Here is a 17,310-nt window from a genome sequence, read left to right on the forward strand (position 1 = left end):
GGGGCAGTCCCGTGTCACAGCGGGGCAGGGGGCACAGGGGTGTCCCTGCCTGCGGGGGGACCCGCCGGGATGTCCGCCCATCCCCGCAGCGCTCCCGCTCCGCATTCCAGGGCATCCCCTCCTCCCTCCCCCTGCACGACCCGACGGCAGGAGCCCCGGCAAGGAAAACGAGCGATATTCGGGGGCATTTGGGAAAGTTGCAAGGTCAGGGCTCCCCCCGCGCACCCCGACCCTGCCCCACGGGCGGCATCCGTGGGGACGGGGGGGCTGCCCCCCAAACCCAGCGGGGTTTAGCTCTCTTTCCCGAGTCGCTGCCAAAGCCGCCGTGCGAGCTTGTTGCGAGAACAAACTGTTGTGATTCCCCCGTTTCTCCCTTTTTCCCCGCCTCCCCCCCGTTCCGAACGGGGGGTGTCAGTGCACGGAGCCTGCCGTACCCCATGTCGCTCCCGCGTCAGAAAATGAATGATGCAGCAATTTAATTAGGAGGGAGCGGTGCGTCCATATTGCACCGGCGGAGGAGAGCTCGGCAGCCGGGGGAAGATGGTGCGTGTCCGCGGGCGCGGAGGCTGCGCCCCCGGCCGCGCAGAGCGGCCCCAGGGCGGCGGGACCCCGCGGAGCCCCCGGCACCTCCCGCCCGCGCCCCTGCCCCGCAACTTTCTGCTAGCGAGCCGCGGTTCCAGTTAAGTGAAGCCCGGCCGAGCCCCCGCAGGGTGCGGGAGGGGGGTCCGGGCTCGGCGCCGAGCGGGGGGTGCGGGACGCCCCGGGAGTTCCGCGGAGATGCGCGCAGGGATGCGCGGGTGCGGACAGCGGGGATGCGCGAAGCGGCGCGGGGCTCCGCTCCTGCCCTGCCCGCAGCCCTTCCCTCCCGGCTGGCCGAGCCCCGGGGCAGGCAGAGCCCGCAGCCCCCGGAGCCCCCCGGCGCATCTCACCCAGCAACTTTCCCCGCAGCCCTCCCGCCGCGGCCCCTCCGCGGATCCCGTTACCTGCGGCGGCTCCGGGCCACGGCGGCCGCGGCCCCTCCGCCTCCGCGCACACGCCGGGAGGATGCGGGAGGTGCCGGCTGTTCTCCCCGAGGTGTCGGGCTCTGCGGGAAGCTGCGGGATCCCGGCGAGGCTCGGGGCGGGAGCGGCCGCGGGACGGGCGGGCACACCGAGCGGAGGAGGCGGTGGGTGCGGGACCCCCGGGCTGCTCCTCGCCGCAGCCCTCGGCTGGCACTCGCAGTCAGAGCAGCTTTGATTTCCTCCAGACTTGGGCTTTTTGTTCCCTTTTTTTCCCTCCTTTTTTTCTTTCTTTCTTTTTTTTTTTTTTTTTTTTTTTTATTTAGGGGAGGGCGGGGTGGGTGCAAATTCTGCCCCATCCCGGCGGCTTTTTTCCTCTCTGATTCTTCTCAGGTTTTTTCCTCCCCCATCTGCTCGTTTCCCACTTCCCTTCCTCTCCGCCAACCAGCCCCCTCCTTCCCTCTTTAAAAAAAAAAAAAAAAGAAGGAAAAAAAAAAAAAAAAGGCAAAGGGAAAAAAAAAAAAAAATGTGTAGTCAGGGCTTCCCAAATGCGCGCCCCCGACCTGGAGCCGAGCGCGCCCCCTCCGTTTGTTCCCCTTCTTGAAGCTGATTTTCATGACGTGGAGGAGCCTGATCCAGGGCAGGAGCGGCAGCGCGCACACACACGGACACACACAGACACACACAGTGCACACACAGTGCACACACACACACACACACACACACACACACACACGCACACACCGCCCCGCACCGCCCCGCACCCCGCGCACGCCGCGCACCCGCGCCCGCCGCGCCCCAGCGCCCGCTCCGCGCTGCCGCTGCTGCCCGGAGAAGGCGGCGGCGGCGCTGGAGCCTGCAGCAGCCCCTCTCCTCCCTCCTCCATTGAGTGTGCCAAACAGCAGCTCTGCATCCTAAAGAAGATCATTGAGGGGCTCATTGCATTCTCAGCACGTTTCAGGCTTGCTTCTTTTTTTTTTTTTTTTTCTTTTTTTTTTCCTCCTTTTTTTTTTTTTTTTTTTTTTCCTTTTGCCTCAGCTTCAGCAGGAGTAGAGAGAGAGGGAGAGAGAGCCACAGAGAGGGAGAGGCAGAGAGAAACCAGCAATCTTTAAACTCGAGCCTTCTTTTTTTTACCCCCTTCCTTTCTTTTGCCTTTTTTTTTATAATTTTTTTTTTTTTTTTTTTTTTTTTTGCTAAAGATGTGCTAAAATCTCTCCTGCAAACCGGTAAGTACAACCTTTCTGGATCCTTTTGTTTCCGCCTAGGGTCAAAGACACCCCCCTCTTCCAAAAAGAAGATATAATAATCCTCTTTATTTATTTTTTTATTTTTATTACAGCCCTTGCAGAAGAGAAAGAACTTAAGTGGCTAATATTTTGCAAAAGAGACAGAGAGATTGATACTGCAATATAGCTCTCGTCTCTCTCCCTTCTCCCCAATTAGATGCTGGTTTTAATTGCAGAGGGTATTTCTCTTTTCGTGCTTTCAACCATCTCCTCTTTCCCACAGGGGAGGGTTTCATTTGCAAGTTGATCCTAAGGATTCCTGTTCCTCCGGCATTTCTCTCCCCTAAATGCATCTTTCTGCTCTTAAGTTTGCGGATGGGGGGCAATTTTTTCTAGTTCTTACACGAGGAAGGCAAAAAGGACCTTTTTATTGGGAGATTGAGACTAAAAGCAATGATCGCTCCGAATCATTCTAATGGGCATTTCAGGGATTCAAGGAAGGCTGCATCACCACCGCTATTATTCCCATCCTTAGCGTTTCCCTGTGCCCATACATTTAAAATATCTGGTGAAAGGAAGGGTGAAACCATATGTTGAAGGAGCTGCATCTCATTAGGGCAGTATTATTTTCATCTGATTGGAGAAGAATGGTGTCTTCATTCGGAATCGTGTGTAGTAGGATAGAGAATTTATCGGCTGGTAAGTGTCAAGGTATTTTTTTTCTTCCACTTTCAGCTTTTTAACCGGGTCTCCTGCTTGGTCCAGGGGGCACAAAATGCCCTAATCCAAGGCAGGCTGAGCGTTTCAATCCTAGGTGCCTCTTCAGCTGTCACTTCCCTTTAGATCTGCTGATCGCATGGGCATGTGCTTTAGAAAGATTAATCATCTCTAAATGCTTTAATCAGCTAAAATGACTAATATGTGGTGTGTATTTATCTGATAATATACCAGTTGCATTAATTCACCGGTGCATTTGCGAGGGGAAGATTTCCTTCCCAGTCAGGGTCGTTAACCATTTGCTCCGGTAAAGACACTGTGGGGATTTCTGAGGGGAACCGTTCTGCCAGGGACATCAGCAAACGCCGCACATTCCCTGGAACTCGCGTGTGGAACGGATCGAGCCGGCAGGGAGGGAGATTCGAGGGTGGAGGTTCAATAACTTTGGGAGTTTGCATGGATGAAGGATGTGGTGCGACACCGGAGAAATCTGCCCACACTTGGTGTGTTTCCCCCCCACCCCGGAGTGGAGGCAGGCTGTGATGGCTCCTGGGCTGAAATCGCAGCCGGGGATGAGATCCGGGCGGTTCCGACGCCTGGGAAACGTGGAGAGACGCAACACGTTCGGTGTGCTCGTGGTGCTGTGTGGGGCTGCATGTGCTGTCCCCTTTATAGGTGGCATTTACCACGGGGAGGGGAGCAAGGCAGGCTGCTATCGCGTGATGGAGCCGTCTAACATCTCTCGAGTATAAATCAGGGCAAGGCTCGCCCAGCCGACACCCCTGGAGTTGGTTGGGAACGTCTGCCCAACAATTGCTGAACTTTCCAGGAGCCCGACATGAGTCCAGCAGGTAGGGGCTTAGGAAGAGGAGAGGGACGGGGCAGAAATACTGAAATCTGTGTTTCTCTTCCCGTTGCAGTTTTGTAAACATCAACAAATGATGAAACCTTCCACGGCAGAGACGCTTCATAAAGGAAGGATGTTGTGGATAATTCTTCTAAGCACAATTGCTCTAGCATGGACTACACCTATTCCCTTGATAGAGGACTCGGAGGAACTGGATGAGCCCTGCTTTGATCCATGTTACTGTGAAGTGAAGGACAGCCTTTTCCATATACATTGTGACAACAAGGGATTTATAAATATTAGTCAGATAACAGAGTCGTGGTCGAGACCTTTTAAACTTTATCTGCAGAGGAATTCCATGAGGAAATTGTACACCAACAGTTTTCTTCACTTGAACAATGCTGTATCTATTAACCTTGGGAACAATGCACTGCAGGACATTCAGACGGGGGCTTTTAACGGGCTCCGAGTTCTGAAGAGGTTGTATTTGCACGAAAACAAATTGGACATTTTCAGGAACGACACTTTCCTGGGTTTGGAAAGTCTGGAATATCTGCAGGCAGATTACAATGTCATTAAACGGATTGAAAGCGGGGCATTTCGAAACCTAAGTAAATTGAGGGTCCTTATCCTAAATGACAATCTTATCCCCATGCTTCCCACCAATTTATTTAAGTCCGTGTCCTTAACCCACTTGGACTTGCGGGGGAACCGCCTCAAAGTCCTGTCGTACCGCGGGATGTTGGACCACATTGGCAGGAGCCTGATGGAGATCCAGCTGGAGGAGAACCCGTGGAACTGTACGTGCGAGATCGTGCAGCTCAAGAGCTGGCTGGAGCGCATCCCCTACACTGCTCTGGTGGGGGACATCACCTGCGAGACGCCCTTCCACTTCCACGGGAAGGACCTGCGGGAAATCAAAAGAAGCAAGCTCTGCCCCATGCTGTCCGACTCTGAGGTGGAAGCCAGCCTGGGCATCCCTCAGCTGTCCTCCAGCAAGGAGAACGCGTGGCCTACGAAGCCTTCCTCCATGCTGTCCTCCTTCCATTTCACCGCTTCCTCTGTTGAGTACAAAACGTCCAACAAGCAGCCCAAGCCCACCAAGCAGCCCCGGGCGCCCCGGCCTCCCCCGACCCCCCGTGGCCTGTACCCCGGGCCCAACCAACCGCCCGTGGCTGCCTACCAGACCCGGCCCCCCATCCCCATCATCTGCCCCACCGGCTGCTCTTGCAGTTTGCACATCAACGACCTGGGCCTGACCGTCAACTGCAAGGAGCGGGGGTTCCACAACATCTCCGAGCTCCTGCCCAGGCCCTTGAACGCCAAGAAGCTGTACCTGAGCGGGAATTTGATCCAGAAGATCTACCGCTCCGATTTCTGGAATTTTTCCTCCTTGGATCTCTTACACCTGGGGAACAACAGGATCTCCTACGTGCAGGACGGGGCGTTCATCAACCTGCCGAACCTCAAGAGCCTGTACCTGAACGGGAACGACATCGAGCGGCTCACCCCGGGCATGTTCCGGGGCCTGCAGAGTTTGCATTACCTGTACTTCGAGTACAACCTGATCAGGGAAATCCAGCCGGCGGCCTTCAGCCTCATGCCCAACCTGAAGCTCCTCTTCCTCAACGACAACCTGCTCCGCACGCTGCCCACCGACGCCTTCGCCGGCACCTCCCTGGCGCGCCTCAACCTGCGCAACAACCACTTCCTGGCGCTGCCGGTGGCCGGGGTGCTGGAGCACCTGCACGCCATCGTGCAGATCGACCTGAAGCTCAACCCCTGGGACTGCACCTGCGAGCTGGTGCCGCTGAAGCAGTGGCTGGAGGCGCTCAGCTCCGTCAGCGTGGTGGGCGAGGTGCTGTGCGCCAGCCCGGAGCCGCTGGCCCGCCGCGACCTGCGCTCGCTGGAGCTGGCCGCGCTGTGCCCCGCCGCCCTGCGCCCCGCCGCCGCCGCCGCCGCCTCGCCCCCCGGGGCCCCCCCGCCGCCGCCCGCCGCCACCGGCGCGGCCGCCTACGAGCTGCCCCCGGCCGCCGCGGCCGCGGCCGTGCCGCTCTCCGTGCTCATCCTCAGCCTCCTCGTCCTCTTCTTCTCCGCCGTGCTGGTGGCCGCCGGGCTCTTCGCCTTCGTGCTGCGCCGCCGGCGGCGGAAGCTGCCGTTCCGCGGCCCGCGGGCGGAGGCGGCGGACCTGGGCTCGGTGCCGCTGCGCTGCCCGCGCCTCTTCCCCGAGGGCGGCGGCGGCGGCGGAGGGGGCGGCGGCGGCGGGGGGGGCCCCGGGGAGCGGTCCCCGGAGAAGGCGCCCCCGGCGGGCCACGTCTACGACTACATCCCGCACCCGGTGACCCAGATGTGCAACAACCCCATCTACAAGCCGCGGGAGGAGGAGGAGGCGGCGGGCGGCGGCGGCGAGGCGGCCGAGCTGCTGCGGGGCGGCGGCGAGCGCGGCTTCGCTCACCCCGCCGCCCCCGCCGCCGCCCCGGAGCCGGGCAGCAGCTACCGCACCTTGCTGGAGAAGGAGCAGGAGTGGAGCCTGGCCGTGTCCAGCTCGCAGCTCAACACCATCGTGGCCGTGCACCCCCAGCACCCCGCGGGCGGAGGGCTGGCGGCGGGCGCGCTCGGGGCGGCGGCGGCGGCGGGGGGAGCCCCGCGGGACCGCGACCGCCCGCCGCCCTGCGCCGTGGGCTTCGTGGACTGCCTGTACGGCACCGTGCCCAAGCTGAAGGAACTGCACGTCCACCCCCCCGGCATGCAATACCCGGACCTGCAGCAGGACGCCAGGCTGAAGGAGACCCTGCTCTTCGCGGCCGGCAAGGGCTTCCCGGACCACCAAACCCCCACAAGCGAATACCTCGAGTTAAGGGCCAAACTCCAAACCAAGCCGGATTACCTCGAAGTCCTGGAGAAGACCACGTACCGGTTCTGACCGCCGCCCCGCCGCCCGCCCGGCCCCGCCGCCCGCGAGCAGAGGATCCAGCTGTGCGCTCTGCCCCGCCAGATGTGCGCGCTGCGGGGCAGGGCCCTTCTCAGATCAGTAATCGACGAAGTGCCTTCGCAGACTTTTGCCAGCAGATGTTAATCAATCATTATTTTTTATACTGAAACTGAGACTTTGACTGTGCCATGTCTAAAGGTATATTATTATTATTATATTATTATATTATTATTATTATATTATTATTATTATTATGGGGGATCTTTGTATTGATCCTGATTAAGTAAATTCTATGTGTGTCTCTTTCTCTCTTTTTTCTTTCCCCTTTTATTTTCTTTATTCTTGTTGTTTGTTTTGTTCGTTGGCTGTTTTTGTTTTTTGCTTTTTTTCCTCTTTTTTTATTTTCTTTTCTGTTGTTTTTTTTTTTCCGTTGTCAGTAAACTTCCTTGATATTTTCCCTTGGAGGGGAGGGGGAGGGAAGATGGCATTTTCTGGCTTGCTTTCCTCTTGCCCATCATGGCACAGATTCTGTACATTTATTTAAAAGAGAAAAAAAAAAAAAAAAATAATGCAAAGAAGCAAACGAGCGCAGTTTGCTGCATGCCTGGAAACTGCAAGAGGGAAGGGAGGGGAGGGTCTTGCTCGAATGTCTCACTCTTGTCTCTCTCCCTCCCTCGCACGCACACTCCTCACCCTCACCCTCCGCGCACCCCCCGCCAGCCCAGCCCCTCCCGGGGGGCTCGGGGGTCGCGGGGGGAATCCCGGGGGCCGGGGGGAGGCACCCGGAGCCGAGCAGCCCAAAGGATGTCACCACGTGGCGCACACACCTAGGGGATGCTCAGTGACACTTCGTCATGACGCCATGGTTTTTTGGAGGACATCCGCACTTTCCTAATAAAAGCGCCATGCAAAAATATACAGAGAAAAAGAAAAAAAAAAAAAAAAAAAAGGAAAAAAAAAGCAAAAGCTAATGGGCACCTCTCACTAACAGCTTTGTAGGAAGCACTTTTAATGTTTTCTCTCTCATGCACCCATACACGCACACACGCACACACACACAAAGGTACAACAATGTGCATATATTTATTCTGTAATTTCAAGTGAATATAAATTGTAAAGGTAATGTTTAATCATTGTACAGTGATGCGTCTGGTATAGCTTTCCTAATAAAACGTTTTGAAAAAAAATGCAGATATAGATATATATATATATATATATACATCCCCAAATATATATATATATATAGGAATACAAAGCTTGAACCTGAAACTTCAGCTTCCCCCACAGAGATTTCCTTCCCCCCATAACCTTGAACGCTATTTTATTAATAACAGTTCGATGCACTGTGATGTTAACAGAGAAAAAAAAAAAACCAAACCCTGTACAGCGTCTCTTGCCAAGATACCACCCGAGACCGTCACAAATCCGATTTGCGATCTGCATCCCTGCCGCACTGTCCTGACAGTTCAAAATATCGGGAAATTTGGGAGCGCATCCCTCCGGAGCGCTGGTTCCCGGCCTGCCGGAGGCACTGGGAGGCATCGCGGGGATGTTGCCGGTGCTGGCAGCGGGGTGAGCACTCAGAGAGCTCCGGAGCGGGGATTTAAACCGCATTTCCAGTTTGGAATGGGGGGATGCGATCGGGGAAAGCAAAGCAAAGCATCCCCGCGGCCGCGCCGCCCTTCTCCCACTGCGCCCGGAGCCAGACCAAAGACCCTGGGATTTCCCTGCCCGGGCGGGTCCCGGTTGGTATCTTGTCCGCGTTGGTGTCTTGTCGCCGGCGGTGTCCCGTTGTCCCGGCGGTGTCCCCCTGTCCCCGCATTGTCCCCCTGTCCCCGCGCTGTCCCCGCCGCTGTTGTGTCCCCGCGGCTCCCAGGCCGGGCTCGGAGCGCGGCCCCGCGCGGCCGCCAGGTGGCGCCACAGCCCCAGCGCTGAGGCGGCGGCGGGGCCGGAGCGGCCGGGCCCGATCCCGATCCCGATCCCGGGCCCGATCCCGGGATTGATCCCGGGATTGATCCCGATTGATCTCGGGATCGATCCCGGACCCGATCCTGGACTCGATCCTGGGTACGATCCCGGCCTGCAGCCGCTCCCGGCGCCGCTCCGTGCCCCCGTCCGCCCCGCCGAGTGTACCCGGGGTGGGGCCGCCAAGGGCAGCCCTCAGAGCCGGGCCCCTGCGTGCCCTCGGCGCTGCCCTGAGCTCCTTCAGACGGTGGGGCTGGTCCAGAAATACCCGATGTGTCCATTTGTCAGGGTGCTTTGTGCAGGTGAATTGAGGTTATTCCCCCAGCGGAGCTCCAGAGGGGCTGCTCGGAGCGCTGCTGTCCCGAGGGGAGCGGGCTCTGTCACCTCCTGGCAAAGGCTGGCACTCCCAAGGTCGCCCTCCCCAGCACCTGCCCTCCTTCCTCGGGGAGCAGCTCGGCTTCACCCCTCTGTTTTAACAGAGATAAACCCATAAATGTTCTCCCAACAATGGCGCTATTTGCAGCTCCAGCCAGGATCGGTGAGCTTTTTCTCTTGGAGGGTCGTTCCCCCAGCCTTGGTGGCAGCTGCGTGTGTCTGGAGATGGAGGGACAGCTCCGAACCTCTGTAAATCTGGCATCGCCCTCCATGCCATCAGTAAAAACATGACACGTTGGAATTCCCATTTTTGAGTTGAGATTGTGTTTCCTCACTGCTGCCTTCAGCTCTGACCCGTTGGGGTTTGCTCATTTGTTTGTTTTGCTGGGTTTTTAATAGATAGTGGAAGAGCATGAACGTGCTAAGAGTATTAAACATGCAAGTGCAAAGGGCAGATCCTTCTTATCATAATTGTAATAATTACATTGATAAGCCTACATGCAAGTGATGCGTGGAGCTGTATAAATCAGGTTATAGTACAACCCCCAGTGAGAGTGGTGCTGTATACATTTGGCAATGTCCTCAAAGCCCCAAGTGTTCATACTTGTATCCAAATAGAGTAAAGCCGGTTGCAATTAATGTTTATATTTTAATCAAACTGCAGAAAGGCAAGAGAATTTCATCCTTACTATAGGCAGTAATCTCGCCCGTGGACAGTGAGCAGATCTATTTATTCAGTGGAAATAAATTTGTTCTATGAGAATGGAATTTTGTATTAAAAGAGATAATTTTTGGCTTACATTGAGTTATTTTTCTTTCCTTGCATAGGAAACTTCCTTTCCCTTGTGTACTGAGATAATTTGGGGATGATTTGCTCTGTAGGTGTTGACAATGTCTTAAGTGTGACGTCTAAAGGGTGTTTTGATGACTTTCATTTTGCTTTTTCATTGTGTTGAGCTGAGGCTGAGTGGGTAGCAGCATTCCTTTCCACTGCAGGAACCGAAAGTGGATCCATCATCTCTGACCTGTACTGGGTGGCACTTTGCATGCTCCAGCCCAGGCTCCTCCTAATTAATAGGGAGTATTAATGATAATTCTGTCTTTATCAGCAGTAGCGTAGGTAGCATTAATGTTACTGGAAAGGACTCAAAGTCAAATGATCTGCAGTTGCATTAGAGCTGCTTGGTGGGATGCTGTGTGAAATAAATATGTTTTTAGCTTGATTTCATGGTTGTACAAGTACCTGGTGCCACCAGCCTGTGGTAGTAAAACCTTCAGGAGGTGTTTGGTTTATTCCCTCACTGACCATTGAAATTCTTCCTACAGGTGGAAAAGAACAGCAAGGCCAGGTAAGCCCCAGTCACAGCCAACAACTGCACACAGGGAAATGGAAAGGATGATCCTGGTGCTCAATTTTTGGTGCTTTCTGTATTTTCTGGATGTTGTCATTGATGTCACCATCACATTGTACCCTAGGTTACAAAATTTGTTTGGAAATGGCTTCATTGATCTCTTGAGTGTATCAACAGTGACAGAAAGATGTTAAATGTTATGGTATGAGTAATAATCTGAATTTTGAAAAGCCTGTTGCCTACTGCTCTGGTTAGAGTGTTATTGGAGAGTGAGAATCTAATTTCTTAGGAGATTCAGTGAACTTGATTTAAGCTGTGGCAGCTCCAGATTTTGTCAGAGACCTTTCCAGACAAAACCACCTTTGGGTGTGGCAGCACATTCTGATTTGGTTTTAAGCTCGAAATGTGTGGGTTTTTCCAACATGTGTTCTCCCTGAGAACTTTGAGAGCACCAGGAGGGGAAGGTCTCTCCAAAATGTGAGGCTGTTCTTCTGAGGCGCTTGGGTGTGCCAGCAGCACTTGATGAGCTCTGCGCTGCTTCCACTTGCTTCAAGTACCCACTTCACGCGAAAAAGATGTGATGGCTCGGGTTTAGCTTTAACAGGAGTGTTCACGTGAAGAACAGCCAGTAGAGTTTGGCCTTAAGTGTGGGAGTTCATTGCTCAGAACATTATTCAGCCACGGGTGTGACTCCTGGCAGTGCTCCAGCCACTCCGGAGTGAACTTGTTCCAGGATCGCCCTTCTTCCAAAGGCACTTGCTTTTACAACGTGGATTTATGGATACTCGGAAATCAGGCTGTGGTGTGCTGCAAATTCCTATTCTCTGAGTTTTTCCAAGGCTTGGTTTTCAGTCTGTAGCTGAGTTTCTCAGTGAATTTATGTATGTATGTATTTATGTGTACACAATTATGTATTTATGTTGTACACAGTACAACACAGTTTTTCTCCATGGAAGAAATGCAGATTGATCCAGGATGTAGCTCACAACAACTCTTTGTATAAAAATTCCTATTTTTTAATTCTGGTGTGAGTGGAAATACATATTTATTTTTTTTTTTCCCTGTTCTTGAAATATTTCTGATTTGATTGAGCAGTGGAAAAATTGGAATGTGCTTGGAACACTGGAGTGGGAATGGAATGGAGGCACAGTTCTGCTCCCTTGGAAGCCAATGTTGAAACACCACATTATGCTCAGTTCTAGTCAGCAGACTTAAATGAAGAGCAAAATCTGATCTCAGAAAATTACATCTATTAAGTGGATTCAAGTATTTTGAGACAAGTACTCCATGGGACTGTTTCAGAATAAAATGAGTAATGGTACAGAGAAAATGGGTTTGCCATCAATTCAGTAATTCTCTGATTGACCTTACTCACAAGTTAACTGACCAGTCTTTAAGGCTTTTGATTTTAAAGACAAATTAGTTTAGTTCTAATGTAATTGGTGCCAAGAAGATTATTCATGTAAAATTACAAATTATTTGGAAATACTTTATTAGTATTATATTTTTCTTTGAGATCAAGAATGTGAAGGTCCCTTCCAACCCAGGGCATTCTGTATTTCTATGATTGGCAGTCACTGACAATTATGCTTTCTACAACTTCTTTAAAATGTCTTTTCCTTGATCCTTGTGGTTTCCCAATTGTAAAATTCTGTCATTATCTCATTTTTGTTCAGGTTGTTGGGGCAGTTTGGGGGATTTCTATGAGAACATTGACTTTGCTGCACACAGAGTTCCCCAGGAGGCTGCTGGGGTGACATTTGTAGGTTATTTTGGATCCCCGTGGAAGCATTTGGAAACACTTCCCTGTGGTGGCATTTTCTCTGCTAAATGAGTCAGTATTATGGTGTTTTTCAGGATGGTGTCAGGTGGATAATTTTTGTGGGAAAATGAGAGGAAAAGGCTCAAAGAGCAGAGCTGTAGGAATGCTCTATATCTATAGGGTGGATGGTGCCTCAGTCCTGATATTTTTGAATGTTAAGAGTGTTGATCTGAAGTGTGGGGTTATTTTTAGGCATTATTTAGAGGTGTGGACGTGCAACACTCAGCTGTTGGGTGCCTTAAAAAGAGCAGATACTAAGAGAGGGCAGAGCAAATACAAAATATTCATGACCAAGTCCTATGTCCTATCCTGAATCTTTAATGTGCATTTACTTTTTCTGATGCCTTTATTTTTCCACTGGAATTTTCTAAATCTCTCAAGAATATCCTATATATTCTATGAATTCTGAAGGGATGTTTCAGGTTAGCCAAGGACTGACTCACTCTGTACTTGGGAATTGCAATAAATGCCACTGCCTGTGGAGAAATGTCCTGCCCATGGCACGTGGCACAGCAATTTGGCTTGTCCTTGGAGCACAGTGCCAGGGAGGGAGGTTCTCTGCAGTGATCAGATTTTGCAGTAGGGCTCAAATGATTCCAAGCAGGAATTCCTGAATTGTGATAAATCACTTTTGGAATGGGAAAGACTTTGTGCTGCTGCTTCTGGTGGCACTGCCATTGCTGCTGGTGATGGTGGCCCCTGGCACCATTCCTGAGGAGAGACTCCTGTAGCAGATACTCTAAAAACCAACTAAACAACCAAAACAAAAGCTGAAGAAAAATTTGGGACTTTTTCATCCTACAGGATACTTACAGGGACTTACTTTTATCCTACAGGGTAACTACAGGGACTTTATCTGAAGTTAATGACATTCCCTAAATATTACAGTAGCATTAATATACTGCTTATGGGGGTTTTATGCATTTTTTTTTGCTTTCCTTTGTTTTTTCCAGAGACTGTAGCTGGTTTACACCCTAAAGAATTATAGGAATGTATTTGTTGATCATTTTTTCAGGCTGTACTTGTTTAAAACTAAGTCAGTCCCAACAGTAACTGTCCTAAACTAAGTTTTATAGAAAGATACATAAAGCTTTGGGTTTGTACTTTGTCTCTAAACCATTTTATGTGTTTAAATATATATATAATATAATATGTCCAGTATCTGAATAACCCTTGAACCAAAGTCTGTCATTGAACTTTGGAGGTTTTGACTTTGCAAATCAAAGTTAACTAATGGTTTGTGAGTTTTTTGGGGTTTATTTGCTCTGTGATTGTTCAGTTTGATTTTATCACTGGTATGACCAGAGAGAGGGAAACATTGCAGTGTGAAAATTCTCATCAAACTGTGCTTTTAATAGGACTTTAAATTGAATTCTTGTACTTATTTTCTTTGGAAAGTGAAGGAGCTCTGCTCCAAAGAGCATAGGAATTGCCTCTCAGAGGTGAAATATCTTCACTCTGCTGTGTCCTGAGAGTGCCCAGCACGGTCTGACTCAAAGGGAGATGCTGGGAATTCCCATGAGTGAGATTTCAGGGTTGGATGGGACCAGCTAAGCTGCTCCACCTGAGAAATCCAGTTCCTTGGGGTCCTGCACCACTGGAGGTACCTCCCTGCACTGGGAGCACTGAGAAAACTCATGGTGCTTTGGTGAAAAATGAGCTTTTACAAAAATTAGCCATTGGTAATGGATGCTGGTCAGTTAAGTTTGTCTTTTTTTAGGGAACACATCCAAGTCTCTCTGGTGCTGTTAAACTGCCATGCAAAGGGCAGGACTGATCAGTTGTCCCCAGAGCACTGCTGCAATAAACCTGTAGCTAAATGCATTCTTCTTAATCAGAGACATTTCCTGTGGCATCACTTCTGTTATGTTTTCTTTTCAGTGACCCAAAAACCTGGATGCTTTGGAAAGTGGATAGTATTGGCAAGCAAAGAAATATGGCAAGTAAAAGTCTTTTTTAGATCCAGTTGATGTCAGTGTTTTCTTCAAAGAAAGGGCAAGTCACAGCCTTGAGGGGTCCTGAGGAGGAGTTGAGGCACTGATTAAAGCAGAGACTAATTGTTCAGTCCATGCTCAGTTCTCCCTTTCTGTTTTGAACCAATAAGACTTGTGGATGGATCTAATTTATGTAGGTAGATAAACATAAATATATATATATATATTTCTATATATGCATTCCTGCTGTTAGCAGTGGGGGCTGTGGCACTGCAGCCAGGGAGGCTGATGATGGAAGGAATGGCAATGGTTACGTTGTGACAAGTGGGAATTTTGCCAAGGCTGACAGTGAGAACAGCACCTGAAAGTCGAGTGCCTCTCACTGCCTTAGAGACAGCCAATAACTACAGGAAATTCTTGTTTCAGAGCAGGTCACAAGTAGCCCCCAGACCCTGTTTTTCTGCCTTTGGCCCAAGCTCTCACAGGTCACTGGCATTCCCAAAACTGCTCTTTCCTGTCTGCATGCACAGATCCTCCTTGGGCTGAGGACACACCCTGACCCCTCTGTTTGTGCGTGGAGTGGAGACCAACTGCAAACACGGTTCTCTCTTGGGTTTTTCTGTAGAGTGGTGTATTGCACCTCGAGACTTCCCTCTGCCCCGCCTGGAGTGCCCTCAGCTTGCTGGCAGCCTCGCCAGGTTGGTGTTGACACACTTGTGGTGGTGTCACAGGCCTTTGCCAGCCCCTCCGAGCCAACCAGAGTCTGTCCAAGCCTTCAGAGCACAAAGCCCTGATAAGAAGGATCTCTAACAGGTATGCATCAGGGAAAAAGAGGAGATGCTCCTAAAATTAGTTGCTGTCAGCTCCGAGCAGGAGTGAGTGCCTCATGTGTCACGGAAACGCTGAGTATGTGCTGTATATACTGTGTGTATATCTAAGTCTGTACCTATAATTACACTATTGAAGTGTAAAATTCAATCTTTGCAAACTGCTGGGAGATTCAGGAATGTGGCTTGCTTTGGACTGTAATTAAAATGTGGGCATTTTGGTTAAAAATAGCTCCTTTCCGACCTACATTCCCGATGTAGGTCAGTGGAGGCACTTCTCAGACATATTAGCATTTTGGACACTTAATCTTAGCAGCATATTGCATCTCCTAGAATAGGTTATGAGAGGCAAGGCAGGAGGAATTGCTGCATCTCGAGTCACCCAGAGAGGTTGCCAAGTTTCTCAGGCACCAGAGAGGCAGAATAATGAGGATTATATTTAATTCGGGCTGGAGAGGCAACCGTGGGGTGTTGAACAGAGGCAGCTCAGATCATCTTGGCTCTGTGGGGGAGGGAGAATTTATAACTCTAGCTGGCTCCAAAGCAAGCTGTGTGTGCATTTGTGTGTGTATATATATTTATATATATGTATATACAAATCTGGATGTGTATATAACACCCTGTGTATATATGTATGTATGTATATGCCTACAGTGTACAAAATGTGTATCTATAGAAATGTATACATTTATATGAATTTCTATTTCTCTATATAAATAGTCATGCAACTAAGGGAAATCACATTTCCACGGTGTGTCCTTTTCTGTAACACCCCCCAAAAAAGAAGCTGCTTTCATTAACGTCATATTGGCACAAATGTCTTAAATTTTCTCTTTAGAAAGGAGTGGTGCCTAGTGGCTGAGCACAAGTCTGGAAGGTTTTCACTCTTCCAGAGGACTTCCAGTAAATCATGAATTGCTCCAGAGCTGTCCCACATTTGTGAAATAAAGTGGTGGCCAAAATGACTCAGGGCTGGTTTTATAGGCAAAGGAAATGTTGTTAGCTGTGAATTGGAAACCTCTGCTATGCTCTCAGAGTTTTGATGGTGAAATATCTGCACTGATAATTACTCTGGTTGCTGTTAATTTCCCAGCTATTGGCTTGAAAAAATAATTTCCTGCTCTAAAGTAAGTTATCTGAAGTCTGATTATGTTGCCTCAGTGATGTATGGATTTCCATTTAGGGTCAGGATGTTGGGCTGTAAATCAAGAATCTGAGCTCAGTGAACATCTAGTTTGGGATGTGTCTTTTCTGTTCTAATTGATTTTAAATAATTTCAATTCATCATCAGAACAAGCTATACCTTAATTCATGAGAAGCTCAAAGAATTTCTCATTCATACCAGGGTGAACTTTGCACTTGACTTCGGTGGGGTTGAACGAGGTCAGAGCGTTTCATTCAGCACTGGCATAAAAACAATCTTGTAGTTGTGCAACTATTAATTCAAATTGTAATTTTGTAATAAAAGTAGCCTAAAAATGATTTACTAGTTATGTATTCTATGGTTATAGCACTTTTCTGTGGATGTGTTGGAGTTGGTGTTGGTTTTGATTTTTTGCTGCTGATCCTTACTCTGAGTTTGGCCCCGAGCGAAGCCAGAAGCTGCTCAGCCCCTGGAATACCAGACACTAACACTCTGCATTTGAAAGGAAAAGCTGCAAAGTACTGATCCCTCAGCATTCCTTGAGCTGTGTGCCCGGAGTGCTGGCTGATTGCTGAATTGCCACATGCATTGTGCAAATATTCCAAGAAATGTAGGTCACGGGAGCTTGGATTTGTCACGGGGATTTTGGCTCCCTGTGGCAGAGTCAGGTCCTGCAGAAAAACCCCCTTGTGCCTCCTCCCTGACCATTCCATGCTGTCCTGGTCTTTGGAGCGGGGTGGAAATGTCCTGCTGCCCTTCTCCCATCTCCCATGGAAGCTGGGATGTGATTAGGAAAGAAAAAAGGGAGAATGGATTATTCCTTCTTAAGCTCTTCACTTCCTTTAGGGGACAATACAGGCAGACAAACACCAAATCATCATGGAAATCAAAACAAATACCCAGAACATACGACACTGAGTGAAATGTTTCTCTTGAGCTTCTGGATTGTGCTTTGCCTTATTATTTCATCTGGGGGAAATCAGCACTTTATGGGAAAGTGCTTCCCAATCTCTTTTGCATAAACGTTCCAGTGAAACTTCTGTGATGTATAGCTGCCTGTTCAAGAAAATGGGTCATTTCCATACAAATGTCATATTTCTATGCAGAAAATATGCTGAATTCATACCCTGTCTCCTAGTTAAAGCAATCCCTTTGCTGGTTTTGCGATTTC

At 50.2% G+C, this 17,310-nt stretch overlaps 1 protein-coding gene across 8 annotated transcripts; it reads left to right on the forward strand.

Annotated features, from left to right (window-relative positions):
- The first annotated feature begins 227 nt into the window (after positions 1-227).
- SLITRK3 (SLIT and NTRK like family member 3) lies at positions 228-16,477 on the forward strand. 8 transcript variants are annotated; one of them, XM_086843397.1, is made up of 4 exons: positions 3,863-6,918; positions 10,387-10,409; positions 14,116-14,173; positions 14,794-16,477. In XM_086843397.1, exon 1 carries the CDS (start codon positions 3,880-3,882, stop codon positions 6,709-6,711), a length of 2,832 nt encoding a protein of 943 aa, XP_086699523.1. In that variant the 5' UTR covers positions 3,863-3,879; the 3' UTR covers positions 6,712-6,918; positions 10,387-10,409; positions 14,116-14,173; positions 14,794-16,477. The 8 variants fall into 8 exon arrangements, with proteins under 8 accessions (XP_086699522.1, XP_086699520.1, XP_086699521.1 ...); XM_086843396.1 differs by adding an exon at positions 228-679 and having other exon boundaries at positions 3,862-6,918; positions 10,387-16,477; XM_086843394.1 differs by adding an exon at positions 1,194-2,224 and having other exon boundaries at positions 3,862-6,918; positions 10,387-16,477.
- Positions 16,478-17,310: the final 833 nt, after the last annotated feature.

The sequence above is a fragment of the Cyanistes caeruleus genome, chromosome 10 (assembly GCF_971803275.1).
Source record: "Cyanistes caeruleus chromosome 10, bCyaCae1.hap1.1, whole genome shotgun sequence".
Lineage (NCBI taxonomy): Eukaryota > Metazoa > Chordata > Aves > Passeriformes > Paridae > Cyanistes > Cyanistes caeruleus.

Excerpts from the sequence above, each read along its gene's own strand:
- SLITRK3 (XM_086843396.1), top strand. The coding sequence starts at position 3,880 with ATGATGAAACCTTCCACGGCAGAGACGCTTCATAAAGGAAGGATGTTG.